Genomic DNA, 17,622 nt, shown 5'->3' with positions numbered 1-17,622 from the left:
AGCAACGCGTGGCCAGGTACAGCTAGTAAGTAAAGAAATTTGACTAAAAGAAAGACACTTTTTACATGCCTAGAGGGGGCAGAGAAAGAGATGTAATGTTCTTTACACTGTAAATAATAAAGTTTGTACTGTAAAAAAAAGTGTACAGCATTTATTATTTACATTTATTGGTTTATCTATCAACAGAAGCATAAAATATAATACAAAAGTAACATTAGCATAAAGCAATAGAACATCAGCAGAGAATAAAAACACACACAAGAGGAGAGTTACAAACATCCCATAGGGTGTTTATTTTATTTTTAAGGTCAATGTCAGAGACTAAAGTAACATTAATATCAAACTTAAAATAATAAATCTGAACTTTTATGGAACATTGCAGATGTTTAAAAATATGTTTTTTTTAAAAAAAAAGCCTGAGTGATTAAAAAGCAAGCATTTTCTAGGGACACTGTTCACAATCAGGTGGTGCCCACCAAGGAAAAGGCCCTGCCACATTTCAGATGGAGAGGGCACCAGGCAAAAACCTTTGGGTCTTCTTGGACTTTCGAACATGTTTCCTCGGGTACAGAGGTTCCAAGCCATGTAGTGCTTTATAGGGGAAATCCAGCTCTTTGAATTGGTCTCAGAAACGAATCGGAAATGAGCGAAGGCAAGAAATGACCAGTGCAATATGTTCACAACGCACAAACCTCTTGCCGCCATATTCTGCGTCAGCTGAACTTTCCGAACGGTCTTTCAATTGTACAAATGAAAAGTTACCTGGGCATGGATGACTGAAGAGAGGAGCTGATTAGCGGCACTCCTCACTACAGAAATTACCAGCCCCTGAGAGACAGTGACGAATGCAAAAGAACCACCAAGCTATAGACCTGATCCCTTAGATCACAGGTGATGAACTTTTCAGGCCCGTCTGCTAAAGGTCTGGGGGTGCGGTGGAGCACAGCATCTGTGGGTGTGGCCAAAAGCAGAGTGGGCAGGGCCAAGAATGGCTCCTTACCCTTTATAAACTTACTCAGAACTAAGTGGGACGAGTCTTTGCATCTCTACTCAGAAGTAAAGATTGAATCCCTCAGCAGCTCTGAGCCTCACACCTCTCCCTGTAAAGAAAAGTGTTTATCTCCATGTTCTAAGAAAGGGAGCCTTGCAAAAAAAAGAGAGAGGCAATTTTGACCCCTTTTGGTGCTCCGTTTCAGCTATTTCATCTCCATTTTCTCTTTCAGCGCCCGCAGTAGGGGTGTGTGCAGTGCTTGGGGGGCTAAAATGACCCCCAGACTGCTCAAACATGCTCATCCTTAATTTATGCTTAACCCCAAACTGTATCCTTAAATGTCTATTAAGTTTCCTTAGTTACCACTCCCCAGTGTGGACCTAATTTGACCCTTTTGGTATCCGTACCATTCTGGACACCATTTTATTTAAAAAAAAATGGCTTGAGAAGCAGCCCACATGGGGGGTGTCTGGGGGAGTAAAAATAGCCCAAAGACCTTCCAAAGTTGACCAACTCTGCTCTAAACATTCACATCAATTTTAACGTGTGAATGTTTTGTTTTATTAAGACAACATAATATACAACTTAAAAGCAAGAAACCATGTGAAGAGGTTCTCTTACAACTATACATGTTATTTGTGAACATCATCCAAATTGATTTTGCAATATACTCCTGTGGGAAGGTGGAATTGGTCTGTGTCACTGTCATTTCTCGCATACAGAATAAAGTTACATGAAACGGGCCGAAATACCGCCATGTGTAATTGTCCTCTGGATAACTTTATTTGAATACGGTAATTATCTTCTTGGATAACCTTTTTGCAAATGCTGTCTTATGAACATGGATTCCTTTGGGATACGTGTGGTTTCTTTCCATCTTTTGACTATTTCAAGTCAGCAAATAACAAGGAGGTGATCAAGACTTTATAGAGATTGTCCTTATTCATGGCCACAAAAATGTTCAGCAAAGCAAGTTTGGAGCTCAAAATGAACGTTTGTTTTGGAATCAAACCCGATTCAGTTTGGAAGCATGTACAGAATACTACCAGACAGTGGCAGTAGGTACATACCTTCCTACACCCTTTCCATGTCTCAGAGGATGCACCTGTGATGCAGGTGAGTTGAATAGGGGCCAAATACCACCTGTGAATAAGCCTTAAGAAGACTTCTCTGAAATTTGGCCAACACTGAACTCATAGCTTTTTCTGACAAATACAGGTTCATTCCATATCTGTCATACTTCATTTGAGATCATTTCATCAAATGGCTGTAAAACTGTAGACAGCTAAGGTGTAGCATTATTAAGGATATTATTATTTCGTGTACGCCTGAAAACAATGCATTCCTTGTTCAAACGGGTAAAGTTCCAAGTAGCCTGATGTGTAACCTCATGGTTAATAAAATGCCTGATCTGATGGATTCTATCCCATGAAGGTGGTATCTCTTGGGACTTTGCCTCTTCTAAACTGTCTGACAAGCAGATTATTACTTGAATAGAAATCTCTCAATTTATAGTCTGCCCTCTAATCCCTGTATTTGAGCTTCATTACCATATCCCAGATTGCCATAGCCTTTACTTCTGACAGATGTGTATAGTAACACTGTTCAGATAACATGTTAAGCCATGATGGTTAAGCATTCTGAACTAAACATGAAGGCTTGGCGTGTTGTGTGAACCATTCCTAATGATGGTGGCTATATAACCATGGTTTAAGCATGCTCCCTAACCAGTTACTGCCAAAGGGTTAGCGGCCTAACCATGGCTTATTGTGTTGTCTGGACAGGCCCAAAGTTGTCAGTGCTTATAAGTGGTGGTGGTAATTTGAAGTGCTTCTGCTGTGATGAACTTGTTCAGATACCACACTTGGGCTGTTGTCAGAGTGGCTTCTGGCACCAAAATACTATTTTCAGTCTCTCTCCTGTATGCCAGTAGTTTCCTGTTACACGTCCAAGGGGTTTGCATTAACTGATGAGTCCCAGGATTTTGACAAATGTTCTGTGTTTTTAAAGTTATTGCAGGCCGTGGAGCAATAGCCCTAAGCCGCCATTCCTGTCTGGTGACGCTACCACTGCCCGTTGTATGACATTTCTTTTGATGTGAAATAAGGAAAGTTCTCCTTGTATAGATCTTTCCACACTCTGAACATTTAAATGAGTTCTCCTTCATGTGAATTCTTTGGTGCGCCACAAGGGACGAGCTCTGACTGAAGCACTTTCCACACTTCAAGCATTTAAACGGTTTCTCCCCTGTGTGAATTCTTTGGTGTGCAGTAAGGTGCCAGCTCTGACGGAAGCTCTTTCCACACTCCAAGCATTTAAATGGTTTCTCCCCGGTGTGAATTCTTTGGTGTGCAATTAGGTTTGAATTATGACTGAAGCTCTTTCCACACTCTGAGCATTTAAATGGTTTGTCTCCTGTGTGATATTTTTGGTGTGTCATTAGTTGTGAACTTTGACTAAAGCTCTTTCCGCATTCCAAACATTTAAATGGTTTCTCCCTCATGTGATTCTTTTGGTGTCTCATTAGGCTTCTACTCCAATGGAAGCTCTTTCCACATTCAGAGCATTTAAACATTTTCTCCCCTGTGTGAATTCTTTGGTGTGCAGTAAGGTGCCAGCTCTGACGGAAGCTCTTTCCACACTCCAAGCATTTAAAAGGTTTTTCCCCTGTGTGAATTCTTTGGTGTGTACTACAGTGCCAGCTCTGACGGAAGCTCTTTCCACACTCTAAGCATTTAAATGGTTTCTCCCCTGTGTGAATTCTTTGGTGTGCAATAAGGTTTGAGTTCTGACTAAAGCACTTTCCACAGTCTGAGCATTTAAATGGGTTATCCCCTGAGTGATATTTTTGGTGTGTTATTAGTTGTGAACTTTGACTAAAGTTCTTTCCACATTCCAAGCATTTAAATGGTTTCTCTCTCATGTGATTCTTTTGGTGTCTCATTAGGCTTCCACTCCAATTGAAGCTCTTTCCACATTTAGAGCATTTAAACATTTTCTCCCCTGTGTGAATTCTTTGGTGTGCAGTAAGGTACCAGCTCTGACGAAAGCTCTTTCCGCACTCCAAGCATTTAAATGGCTTCTCCCCTGTGTGAATTCTTTGGTGTGTCATTAGGTGGGAACTCTGTTTAAAGTTCTTTCCACACTCCGAGCATTTAAATGGTTTCTCCCCGGTGTGAATTCGTTGGTGTGCAATAAGGTTTGAGTTCTGACTGAAGCTCTTTCCACATTCTGAGCATTGAAAGAGTTTGTCTCCTGTGTGATTTTTCTGGTGTGTCATTAGTCGTGACCTTTGACAAAAGTTCTTACCACATTCCAAGCATTTAAATAGTTTCTCTCTCGTGCAATTTTTTTGGTGTCTCATTAGGCTTCCACTCCATTTGAAGCTCTTCCCACACTCCAAACATTTAAACGGTTTCTCCCTTGTGTGAAATCTTTGATGTGCAGTAAGGTGCCAGCTCTGACGGAAGCTCTTTCCACACTCCAAGCATTTAAATGGTTTCTCCGTGGTGTGAATTCTTTGGTGTGCAATTAGGTGTGAATTCTGACTGAAGCTCTTTCCACACTCTGAACACTTAAATGGTTTGTCTCCTGTGTGATATTTTTGGTGTGTCATTAGTTGTGAACTTTGACTAAAGCTCTTTCCGCATTCCAAACATTTAAATGGTTTCTCCCTCGTGTGATTTTTTTGGTGTCTCATTAGGCTTCCACTCCAATGGAAGCGCTTTCCACACTCTGAGCATTTAAACGGTTTCTCCCCAGTGTGAATTATTTGGTGTGCAGTAAGGTGCGAACTCTGATGGAAGCTCTTTCCGCACTCTAAGCATTTAAATGGTTTCTCTCCTGTGTGAGTTCTTTGATGTGAAATAAGGTATGAGTTCCAACGGAAGCTCTTTCCACATTCCAAGCATTTAAATGGTTTTTTCCTTCTGTGATTTTTTTGGTGTGCAATAAGTTGTGAGCTCTGATGGAAGCTCTTCCCACACTCCAAGCATTTAAATGATTCCGTGTGAATTCTGTGGTGTGACATAAGATTTCCTCTCTGACTGAAGCTCCTTCCGCACTCCAAGCATTTAAATGGTTTCTCCCCTGTGTGAATTCTTTGATGGGAAGTCAGGTATTTCTTCAGAATGAAGGTCTTTCCACACTCACAGCATTTGAAAGATTTGTGCCCTGTGGGAATTCCTCTATTAAGAGTAAGACTTGATTTACAACTTAAGCCATTCCCAAACTGAAGGCAATTACATCTCTCCCTTCCATTGTGTATTATTTCTTGGACTGAGATTTCGCAGCTATCACCGTCCTGAGAAGCAGGGGCTTCATTCCTTCTATGGTTTTGTGCTTCAGTTCTCGCTGTTGGCAATGACGCCTTGCGTGCTTCTCCTTCATTCTCGCTGACACACCCATTGCCTCCTGGAGAGGAGAGACAATTGAAAAGAGGCCATGAAGGAAACAGACCCTGAAATCAAAGCAATACCTCTGTTAGTTAACAGTTGTCTAGTAAGAGTGATTCCATTAGTCCGAAGCGGAAGGAAAGATGGGGCAAGCTCCATCAAGTCCCTTCCTCTCCCTCAATTGTTTCCATAAAAGATAGTTGTTGTATGACCTTTGTGTTGCATCTTTTAGATTGTCAGCCACTTTACAAAAGCTGTCTTGTTCCTTTCAGCTGGAGAACGGTGTCAACATGGTTTAATTAATTAATCAATCAATCAATCAATCAGTTAATAAATTAAATATCTGTTTGTACTAAACATATTATGCTGGTTTGCATGAACTGGTAAGTAGATTGCAGTCCATAGACACTGAGCTGCAGTTCTCAGAATAAGGCTTTCTGCAGAGTCTCAGGCCAGCCAGGATCTCTAAATGAATTTACTTATTTGATAACACTATATCCCCTCCGCAACACTTTCCATGTAAAATGCTCAATGGGCCTTGTTACGTATTTAAATTGAAAAACTCCAAGCGTGCTGCTCTGCTCTCTTAAAGATGGAGAAGATAAAGCAGGAGGGACCCACGGCTCAGTGGCAGACTCTGTGCTTTGCGTGAAGGGAATGAAGGACTTTGGAATAGTGCTGACAATTAGGGCTGACGTGGCAGATCTGGGTTTCCTTATGGCAGCATACTGCCTATGGAATCACGGGTCTGACCGTCCTGCCCCCTTATCACATTCCTTATCACATCCCTTTCTTATCCATGGCACGTCTTGTTTACTTCTAGCCTCACACAGGAACAAAGGTCTTATTTACCTCTGGCCTCACACAAGAGCAAGGTGATAATGAAAATGGCTCCACATAGGAAGAGGGGGGGAAGAAAGGGGGGGAAAGATCTATATAGCTACACTGCATGTACAATAAAGAAGGTTCTGCCCTCACATCGGCGTACGAGTCTCCTTCAAGTGGCGCCTGAACAGGGACCAAGCAGCCGTCAACACACTAGCCGTCGCCTGGCACAGGCCCCGTGGTGCACCCTCGTCTCTTTGAGACCCCTTCTTGCGGTGAGTATGGGCTGCAATCTATCCCACCTCCAGCAGAAACATGCCGCGGAATTAACCCGCATTGTTCATAAAACAGGAGGACACGGAACAGAGTCCTCGTTTCAGAAGCTGGTTGGGGAGATAGGGAAGGTGTGTCCCTGGTATCTGGAGCGCGGGTCGCTCCGGTTGTCCGTTTGGGAAAAGATAGGGACTATGTTTCATCAAGAACCCTGCGCCCCTGTTGAGATTCTGCTTTCCTGGTATCAGTGTCGAGTAGCTCTCAAAAATTCCATCATCCAGCTTCGACTAATTTGTCTACCAGCGGTTTGAGCATTAATCCACTACCGCGCTACAATGCAGTAGAGATATGTGAGCCAAAACCTTTCATAGCCCCCGCTTCTACGTCAGCACCAGTTCCTGATCAGCAGTCACCTCAATATGTTTCGCCTCGTCAAGTTTTAGAAGCCCAACTAACTAGCGGCCAAGGAGACGTAGCAGAAATGTCAGAAATGCTTTTTTTATGCCCCGTGCACGATACGGGTGAAGTAGATGCACAGGGTGCCTGTATTGTAGATTATAAACCCTTGCCATACCCTGTCCTCACAGAGCTTCAGAAAGGCATTCGAGATATGGGGCTGGATAGTACTTATGTGAGAGGCATGTTAGAGGCTTTAATGCGTAATCACATCCTAGTTCCAGAAGACTAGAAAACCACTGTACGAATGCTTTTAAACCCTGCTCAATATGTAGTATGGGACAGTGAGTTTCGGCAACAGTGTCTGTCCCGTGCAGCCCAGTCAGGCGGAATGTATATTCCTGTCCAACTTTATGGCTCCGGAGCCTTTGGCACGCCTCAAGCGCAGATCGTTTTGCCAGCAGCTACTCTCCAAATTTCCTCAGAGGCAGCTTTCAAAGCTTTCACTCGCGTGCCAGCCTCAGGGAAGCCTAACCAGGGGTTCTCCACAATTTGACAAAAAGCCAGTGAACCTTTTATAGATTTTGTCAATAGGCTCCAGGAAGCCCTCCGTCGTCAAATCGACAATCCTGAAGCGCAAACTGAGTTGCTAATGAAGGTAAATTTGTCCAAGCGTTAATTTTCCATGAAAGAGAATATACAGGGAAATGAATGATCACCTTTCCCATGTTTTATTAGATAGCTACCCCACCTTTTGATGATCGGGAGGAAGCTAAGGCCTTCCTGCCTTTTTGTGGATTTCCAGGGGGCCTCTGCTGGCACATGTGGAAAGTCACATGCTGGACTAGATGGACTTTGGGTCAATCCAGCAGGGCACTGCTTATAGCCTGAAGTATGTGAGATTGGAGCCTTGGGGAATTCCACTTCCTCCAAAAGTGAGCTAAGAAGCAGCCACTCACATCCAACCAGACATCTCAAAGACACTGTGTCTTTGAGGAAAGCCCGTGTACTAAGAGTGTCCTCAGAAGAGTTCTCAGAAGCCACCCAGATAGGAAGAGGAGACTAATGCCTGCTAACGTAGCAAGAGTGCAGGAGGAGGCTGCAATGATCTTTTAGCTCTTGGAAAGCAATTTTATCAACCACAACAAAGAAGGGAAAGACTTACTCAGAGAGGCCATGATGTCACAAATCTCTTTAGTGACTTCTCTGTGCAGGGCTCTTTGGTCCGGATCCAGCAGAGCCCACTCCCCTTGGTCAAAATGGACAGCCACCTCCTCAAAGGTCACCTGAAAGAAGAAACATCGTACATGAGGAGAAAATTCTAACCCCAATCAGAAAGGAAAACGACGTAGCTCATGGTTGCACTATGTATTAATTTTACTTATTTACTCTGCTTTTAAAGCACCCAACAACCCATTTCTTTGTGTGGTGTGCAATAACTGAAAAACTCCAGCACAAACATTTATTATTATTATTATTATTATTATTATTATTATTATTATTATTATTATTATTATTTATATAGCACCATCAGTGTACATGGTGCTGTACAGAGTAAAACAATAAAATAGCAAAACCCTGCCACATAGGCTTACATTACTCTAAGGTAATAGCAGTAACAAAGAATAAAACCATTACAATATTATCAAACCAAATTAAAATCAGCAGAAGGCCAGAGTAAAAGAAAAAGCACCCCAAACCGTTCTGAAAATGCCTGAGGGAATAAAAAGGTCTTTACCTGGTGCCAGAAAGACCACAACAGAGGTGCCAGGAAAGCCTCTCTGGGGAGAGACTTCCACAGACAGGGTGCCACCACTGAAAAGGCCCTCTCTCTTGTAGCCTCCCCCCCACCCCTCCGCCTTGGGTACCTGGAACAGGGCCTCAGACGATAACCTTCATGTCAGGGTAGGTAAATATGCAGGAAATATTCCTTAAGATAACCTGGTTCCAAGTGCTTTAAGATTTTAAAGCTTAAAAGGAGGACTTTGAATTCGTCCAGATACGATCTGCCAGCCAGTGAAAACAGGGAAGTGCTGGCATTATACCATCACATTGGTTCTACAAGATTGAAGTCTTAATGCAAGGCATTCACAATCTCCTTAGTGGGCAATGTTGACAGGAGCAAAGGGAACAAGGACAGATTCTTTCAGGCCCAGGTAGATGTGCAGGAGTTACAGAGGAGGAAAAGAGAACACCTCACTGATCACGCGCCCTACCTGATCCAGTCTCCCAGAAGCTGTTCCAAGCAGATCGCAATGAAGAGATGAGCTGGCACGTATTTTCCTCATCCTTTCTCCATTTCCTATGAGATAAACAAAACGTAAAAGTGAGAATCATTTAACTTTCCCCCTATTTCATTTCTAGTCAAAGCGTAGTTGCAAAGATGAAGCCCAAACTGTACCATCCATGCACAATGGGGAGGTATCAGCAGACCCGCCGTAACCCAGAACTTGGCAAGGGTACCAAAGAACCTTAACAGGGGGAAATGAAAAGGGAGCCAAAAATACCAAGGAATGTTAACTGACTGAGAGGGGGGAAAAACTGAAATCAGGGAATGGAATGGAGATGTCGGAGGAGGAAGATGAGACTCAAATATAATAACAGAGCAGAGAAAAGCACCTCATTCTGTGGATAAGAACGTCAGAAGAACCCGGCTGGATCAGACCAAGGGTCCATCTAGTCCAGCCCTCGGTTCACACAGTGGCCAACCAGCTGTCGACTAGGGACCAACAAAGCAGGACAGGGTGCAACAGCACCCTCCCACCCATGTTCCCCAACAACTGGTGCACATAGGCGTACAGCCTCAGATACTGGACGTAGCACATAACTATCAGGGCTCATGGGTGCCGTCTTCCTCTGACTCCCAAAGCTTCTCCTGTTAATTGGCTGCTTTTTTTTGACTGTTTGTATAACCTTCTGCTGGCAAGATTGTAGGGCAAGTTCCTGGGATAATACAGCCATCAGCAACCTAGTCATGAACTTTACTAGACATGTTAAGGTTATCCCTCAGAGAAGGAATAGCAAAATATTCAGTCCTTAGCTATTCACTTTCTCCTCAGCTTTCTCTTAGTCCTTTCGAAAAAACCCACACCAACCAGCAGACCTTCTCCTCAGATTAGCGAAATACAATTGTCAACTGTGACTCCCTCACTGTCATTTCCCAACTGCTCTTTTCCACCCAGCCAACCAAAACAGAGTTCGTCGGATCCAGGCCCCATCTCATGATATTTGAAGTGATTCTCCCCCGCCTCCCCTCCGCTTCAGAACATCGCCAGGCAACTCCTAACGGGCCTCTGACAGTAATGAAGTAAAGGCTTCAGGCCTACTCAGATATATTACTGCCTCTCAGGGGTCATGCAAAGTAAACATCACAGAACAACAGATATAAACTTGGGACTTCTTTACAAGTGGGATGGAGACGCTGGAGGAGGAGAAGGGAGGAAGAGATTCCTATATAAAAAAGAGGAGAGAGAAAAGCAATAGGATACGTTATTTCATAGAATCATAGAGTTGGAAGAGGCCATTGGCTCAGTTCAGACAACACGTTAGTCAACGCAGTGGGAAAACTCCACTCAACGGTTGAGTTTCTAGGGGGTGCTCCCCACACAACATGTCCTAACTCCACCGCTGTGTGACTGTGGGCTACCGTGGAGTTGAGTAAAATCCATCGTGATGTTTGATTGACAGTTCCTCCATCCTCTCTGCTCTCCTGGTCCTCCTGATGGTATCCCATCAGCCATTGCTGCAAAAAAACAAACCCAGTGGCTCTCCTAGAACCACACTCGCTCCTTTCTCCAGGGAACTCTGCAGCCAGTGGGAAAAGTCAACGCAACGGTTGTGCAGGAACTCTCTTCTGCACAGCGTGGAGTGTTTTCTAAAAAAACAACCCTCCACTGTGGGGTGGAGTTTTCCCGCCAGACAACACATTTTTCAACAGTGCTATAAAAACTCCACCGTGGAGTTCTATAGCTGAGGTTGGGCCGTAGCGACACCCACATGCAAAAATAAATAAATAAATATCCCCAATTGAAGAAAAATGAAATCCCTAAAGAGCCCAGTGAGGGCCAGAGTTGGTGAAGCTCTGAACAGAAGCACTCGACACGGCAACATTTTATTGGTTCCCAGTTGTTTATTACAAGCCTATAAAGCCTTACACGGCTTGGGACCACAATACCTGATGGAACACCTCTCCCGACATGAACCTACCCGTACACTGCGCTCAACATCTAAGGTCCTCCTCCGAGTGCCTACTCCGAGGGAAGCTCGGAGGATGGCAACAAGGGAGAGGGCCTTTTCAGTGGTGGCCCCCCAATTATGGAATGATCTCCCCGATGAGGCTCGCCTGGCGCCAACATTGTTATCTTTTCGGCGCCAGGTCAAGACTATTCTCTTCTCCCAGGCATTTAACAGCATTTAACTACATATGCTAAGAGTGTTTGTTTTTTATATGGACCTCAGAACTGTTGTTGCTTAAATGGATATTGTTGTTTTATACTGTTGTTTTATATATATATTTGATGGTTTTAAATTTTGTATACTTTTTAATGTTCACTGTTTTTAACTTTTGTAAACCACCCAGAGAGCTTCGGCTATGGGGCGGCATATTAATTTAATAAATAAATCAAATAAATAAATAAATAAATACATTTATACCTCAAATTTAACCAAGCTCGACCCACAAAGCAGCTTTCAACTGAAACCCACACAAGGGAACAATATTATTAGGGATTTGTTGGTCCGCTTATATGCATGAGCAGGAGTGACAGCGGTGGGGTGTGTTTTCTGGGCCTTGCAGTTGGAGATACAGGGCCTGTTCAGACAACACTTCAGGCTCTGGGGTTGGCGAAACTGTGGTTCTCTGGGTTAGCACTAACCACAAGCTGTGCTGTCGCACACAACACTTTAAGCCACGGTTAGAGCCGCTAACCCTGCTGCAGACAGTCTGACTGTGGTTAGTGAGTGAGCAGGATTTAGCAAAACACATTGCACAAGACACCTTAAACCCTGCTGCTTAACCGAAAGCCTTAACCAGCAGCAGGGTGGATAAAAATCAATGACTTTTTAAAGAAAAAAATAAAAATAAACCCGATTTTAAAAATTTGAACCGGATTTATTTTTAATAAAATCCTTTTTGTAGAAAAATCTATCTAAAGAGAGATTTCTATTTAAGATACATTACAGTCCAAAGGTTATTCATCATGAAATAAGGATTAGTTTTTAATTATGTAGCATGAGGCTGTATATTCATGCAGTGTTTAAATTTTGGGGTAAATGAATTCCATTAATCCATTCACAACGTCATGCTCTTCCAGAGGTTTCTGTAAGGTTATTGGGCCATTTTTCTATCAAGAAGATATTATCACAGCTGCTTGGTTTTACAGTTCTCAAAACGGTGAATTTGTGTTTGCAGAGATCACAATCCCATTGTTCCTTTGCAAATCAATGCACACAGAACGAGCCCCTTACCTCTTAAGGGCTAAGTTTCAAAAAATCCAATGAATGGAATGCACTTTTTTTGGTGGGGCGGGAAGTCACATGATTAAATCCACCCTGACCAGCAGGGTTTAAGGGGTCTTCTGAACAGGCCTATAGCCTAGGTTGCATGCTCTCCCCCACCCTCCCATGGGGAGGAGGAGGGACCGGCAGAGGGACTGTAGGGCTGGCCAAGATGCAAACTCACAGAAACAGTCTTTCCATGTGTGTGTGTGTGTGTGTGTGTGTGTGTGTGTGTGTCTGTCTATGTATCAGTCGATTGATCTATACAACTCCTCTCCCCATATTGCCTAAGTGCTGGTTGGGATACATAAATGCTTAGATTGTTGAAACAAAACATTCGTTGGAGAGGACCCCTTCCTCCCCACAGGCTCAGGGGGACATAAAAGCAGCCCACATATTTTAGGCATACTGGAAAGGGAGATACGGAACAGAAACATGTCCCCATGATCCTTACCCAGTGAAGTTGCCCGTCTGTCGCCCTCCTGCAAGATCCACCCCAGCAGCGGCCTCTGATTGGGTCCTGGTGGAGCCTTCTGTGCCTTGGGGATATCAGTGGCCCTTTTGGCAAACAGGTCCTGCACCGGAAAGGGCAGAGAGGATCACACAGGGCAGGGGGCAGACAGGGAAAGAAATTGTACAGGACAAGTCATGGGTGGGGCTGAGCCATCCCCTCTTCCAATGATTTCCATGAAATAAGTGAGCAAACCATGGAGATTCTTTACACTATCCTTGGAAATAGTCTCAGCCTTTTGGACCTGCCAGGATGAAACACTCTCACCTGCTTCTTGTCCTCAGCCTGGCTCAGCAGGAAGCCTTCTGCCAGGGCCACCGCCTGGGAACTGGTCTCTGCTCCACATTCCCTCACCCAGCTCTCCATCTCTGGGGGCAGGACAGTCAGGAATTTCTCCAGGACAACCAGGTCCAGGATCTGGAGTTTTGTGCATTGCTCTGGCTTCAGCCACTGATGGCAGAGATCGTGGAGATGGCTGCAAACTTCTCGGAGCTCTTCGGCTTCCTGGTAGCCAAAGTGCCTGAAGCGCTGGACCTGTGCATCTGGATTGAGGGTATCCTGGAAGTTCTGCATGGTTTTGCCCCAGAATTCCCCACTGCTCCCAACCTGAATGGTACGAGGGGATTTTCCTAACTCAGAACCAGGGAGGCCTTGTCCTTCCGTCTTCACTTTGTGCTCCAAGGCAGGCTGCAACATGGCTGGAGGATCGCTTTCCTCTTTGGCCGGATTCTGCATGACAAAAGAGACAGGTTTGCTTCTGCAGAAGCATGGTTTCCTTGTAGAGTCCTACAACAGGTATTGTAATGTAAGCGGCCCAGCCCACATTGCTTCAGGATATCCCTTTGCTGCCTGCTCCATTCCCTTGTTGGCCAAGAATGTAAAGCTGGACTTACTGTCAGGTCAGCGAGGAACAGAGCAAGCATTATTGTAGTTCTGCCCACAGCACTGTATATATTTTTGATCTGGAGAGGAAAGCTTATTCAAGTTCTTGCGATACCCCCGTACAACTGAGGAAGGGACTCCGCTGGACCCTCCTCTGATGTTATTTCTTTCTTACAGTTGGTCGGTTAATTCAGGTAAAATATATTTTTCCAAGTTGCCTCTAAGCTGAAGCAAGACAGCTGACTGACAGGGGTCCCTCCCCAACCGGGTGGATCTGTTTGGCCTTCCCTTCCATGGAACAGGGAGCTGACCTTTCCAGCCTGCTTTTTGAAAGCAAGTTCTTTTCTATCAAACTGAAGGAGAACAGTGGGGAAAATGTCGGAGAAATCTTCGACGTGGCACGATTTTTTTATTCCTGAAACTATTATCACCCCCCTTGTAATGATCAGGATGAAACGCTCTCACCTGCTGCTCTTCCTGCTTCTTGTCCACTGCCTGGCTCAGGAGGAGACCTTCTACCAGGGCCACCGCCTGGGAACTGGTCTTCAGACCACATTCTCTCACCCAGGTCTCCATCTCCGGGGGAAGGACAGTCAGGAACTGCTCCAGGATCACCAGGTCCAGCATCTGAGTCTTGGTGTGTCGCCCTGGCTTCAGCCACTGGCGGCAGAGATGATGGAGTCGGCTGCAAACATCTCGAGGTCCGGCCTGCTGGTAGCAGAAATGCTGGAAGCGTTGGCTCTGTACAGCTGGGCTGGGGTTGTCCTCACCCTGGGATTTTCCCAATTCATGGCCAGAAAAGTTTTGTTCTTCTATCTTCACTTTGTGCTCCAACATGGTCTAAGAATCGCATTCCTCTTTTTCCAGATTCTGCCTTAAGGCAAAGACGGCCCAAGTCAGCGGGGAGACCAAGGCCTGCAAAGCCAAGAAGACGTTCTGTGAAGGAGCTCTTATGAACACCCTTAATTAAGGCAGGAACATGTTTTGCGTATGGCTGGGGCAGGCTGGGAGTTTCAATATTTTCTCTCTCTCTGTAAACATGCATAGGATTGCCTCCTATGGACAGGATCTCACTCTAATCGAAGAAGGAAGAGCTGCAGGGGCCATTTCCCCAGGGAGTAAAGGGGAGGGGAACCAAAGGACAGGGCATTATATTATTATTATTATTATTATTATTATTATTATTATTATTATTATTTCGCTCTCCCTTCTCAGCTCCTCCCGCCCTGAGGCCTCCCTGCCTTTCCCCCCCCCAATTTGGAGCCTTCCCTAAATATTGGACTACTGCTTCCAGAATCCCCCCAGCCAGCATGGGGATGCTGGGAGTTGTAGTCCAATCCAGCTAGAGAGGGCCAGATTGGGGAAGGTGAGCTTGGCCCCCTTTCCACTTGGGGGTGGGGGTCTTCCTGCCCACCCCTCGCTTTCCTGCCTCGCATTTCCCACTCGGGTCTCCCAGTGCAGCTCTCTGGAGCTCCTGCATCCAGACGCACACGGGGCGAGACGGGGGGGGGGGGCTCACCGGATCCTGCTGGGGGTGGGTGGGTAAACGGCCAGTCTCCCCCCCCCCCCCGAAGAAGGGGGTCCAGATCCTCACTCCGGATGGCTCCGGGTTGATGCAGGAACCGTCTCCGGCCTCCTCGCAGCCGCCCTTTGCTGCCTCCAGCTGCTCGCCAAAGACCAAGCAAGATGGGGCGGTGCTTTTGCTCTGGAGGACTCCCCCCTTCCCCTTCATTCCCTTCCTCTCTAGGAATCCATCTCCCCTTCCTTTAACCCTTAGAAGGCCGAGCAGCAATTTCTCTCTGCCTGGGAATCCAAGCCTGCAATCCCGTTTCCATGGGATTAATCCCCCATTGAGCACCACTGTGGCAGCTAGGAAAACCCTAAACCCCTGGGCCTCGGGGTCTCCCAGGGGCTTCCCTGTTAAGATGGACCCAGGGCATGTTTCCTCCGAAGGAAGCCTCCCACTGCCTGCACTTCTCCCCACCCATTCCGAAGTCTGGGTGCATCAGGTTCCAGCCAAGCAACCAGGAGGCTTCACAGACAGCGAGACAAAGAGCTATGGGAGATGAGAGACCACACAGAAAGAAGTGAGAGGGAAGCCTGGAAGCTTTATATATATATACACACAGAAATGCACACTCTTCCATGCCACACAACAGCTAGTACATCTTTTAAATCTGGTCACTCGAGTATCGCTCCTGCAGCTTTAACTGTGGTGATGAAGAGGGAAATTCACCAAGTTCTCCATATATACAAATGATACCTGCTGAAATTCCCTTTTCTATGCAACTGTTAAAGACACAGGAGCCCTGTCACCCTAAGCCAAGCAACCAGGTTTCACAGACAGCCAAACAAAGAGATGTGGAAGATGAGAGGCTACACAGAAAGGAGGGGGAAGCCTAGAAGATATATATATATACACACACACACACACACACACACACACACACACATATATATATACACACACACACACACATATATATATATATACACACATATATATATATACACACACACACACACATATATATACACACACACACACACACACACACATATATATACACACACACACACACACACACATATACACACACACACACACACACACACACCTTTCCATGCCACACAACAGCTGGTACATCCCGTCTTTATATACATAAAAGAAAAAGATTGCAAATTCTGTTAGATAATAATCTTAAAAAGCACTGAGCTTGTATTGGTTTGCAGCTAACTGAAACAAAGCGACTCTTCACATGCTCAGAACTTTCTACAAACAAGTAACAATAGTATAGAATCATAGAATAGCAGAGTTGGAAGGAGCCTACAAGGCCATCGAGTCCAACCCCCTGACAGATGGTTGTCCAGCTGCCTCTTGAAGGACTCTAGTGTGGGAGAGACCACAACCTCCCTAGGTAACTGGTTCCATGGTCGTACTGCTCTAACGGTCAGGAAGTTTTTCCTGATGTTCAGGCGGAATCTGGCTTTCAGTCACTTGAGCCCATTATTCCGTGTTGAAGAGTGCTATCATGTCTCCCCTCAATCTTCTCTTCTCCAGACTCAACATGCCCAGTTGATTCAATCTCTCTTCACAGGGCTTTGTTTCCAGACCCTTGATCCTCCTGGTTGCCCTCCTCTGAAAATGCTCCAGCTTGTCTGCATCCTTCTTGAATTGTGGAGCCCAGAACTGGACGCAATACTCTAGATGAGGCCTAACCAAAGGAATAGTGAATAAAAACTTATGTGGGGAGTTACAAGCATCCCATACACTTTTTGTTTTTAAGGTTAAACAATGCCAGAGATTAAAGTAACGTTAATATTAAACTGAAAACAATAGATCAACTTTCAAGGAACGTTGCAGAAGTTTAAAAATACGTTTATCTTTTTTAAAAAAATGCTGAGTGAATAAAAAGGGTGTTTGCCAGGCAGGCATTTTCTAGGGACACGGCTCACAATCAGGTGGTGCCCACCAAGGAAAACCCCTGCCTTTAATAGCCACCTTCCACACTTCAGATGGAGGGCACTAGGCAAAGATCTTTGTGTTTTCTTGGGACTTTTTAACATGGTACCTCAGTTACAAAGATTCCAAGCTATGTTGTGCTTTATAGTTAAAATCCAGCTCTTTGAACTGGTCTCAGAAATGAATTGGAAAGGAGCGAAGGCCAGAAGTGACCAGCACAGTATATTCACAATACTTGATCCAAGTCAAACCTCTCGTCGCAATATTCTGCATCACCTGAACTGTCTTTGAATTGTACTTTGCAGCAGTTCAAATGGGAAGTTATCAGAGCATGGATGACTGAAGACAGGTTATCCATCAAGACAGGGTTGCAACTGGGATATGAGCCAGA

At 45.0% G+C, this 17,622-nt stretch overlaps 1 protein-coding gene across 1 annotated transcript; it reads right to left on the bottom strand.

Moving 5' to 3' along the window:
* Nucleotides 1–420: 420 nt before the first annotated feature.
* On the bottom strand, nucleotides 421–14,434 carry LOC134396277 (zinc finger protein 585A-like). Its single transcript, XM_063122705.1, has 6 exons — nucleotides 14,234–14,434; nucleotides 13,154–13,615; nucleotides 12,830–12,950; nucleotides 9,096–9,181; nucleotides 8,045–8,165; nucleotides 421–5,404 (listed from the first exon to the last, which is right to left on the bottom strand). Exons 1-6 carry the CDS (start codon nucleotides 14,393–14,395, stop codon nucleotides 2,787–2,789), a joined length of 3,570 nt encoding a protein of 1,189 aa, XP_062978775.1. The 5' UTR covers nucleotides 14,396–14,434; the 3' UTR covers nucleotides 421–2,786.
* Nucleotides 14,435–17,622: the final 3,188 nt, after the last annotated feature.

This window comes from Elgaria multicarinata, chromosome 3 (genome assembly GCF_023053635.1).
Source record: "Elgaria multicarinata webbii isolate HBS135686 ecotype San Diego chromosome 3, rElgMul1.1.pri, whole genome shotgun sequence".
Classification (NCBI taxonomy): Eukaryota; Metazoa; Chordata; class Lepidosauria; order Squamata; family Anguidae; genus Elgaria; species Elgaria multicarinata.
The sequence above is the reverse complement of the archived record's forward strand: the minus strand, read 5'-3'. Positions and strand labels throughout refer to the sequence as shown.

What these genes read in the sequence shown, in the direction of transcription:
- LOC134396277 (XM_063122705.1), bottom strand. Translation starts at nt 14,395, where the DNA reads ATGCTGGACCTGGTGATCCTGGAGCAGTTCCTGACTGTCCTTCCCCCG. An exon ending in CTTCTGGGAGACTGGATCAG is followed by an intron (nt 8,166 to 9,095) that starts GTAGGGCGCGTG and finishes TTCTTCTTTCAG; the next exon opens with GTGACCTTTGAGGAGGTGGC. An exon ending in TGACATCATGGCCTCTCTGA is followed by an intron (nt 5,405 to 8,044) that starts GTAAGTCTTTCC and finishes TCTCCTCTCCAG; the next exon opens with GAGGCAATGGGTGTGTCAGC.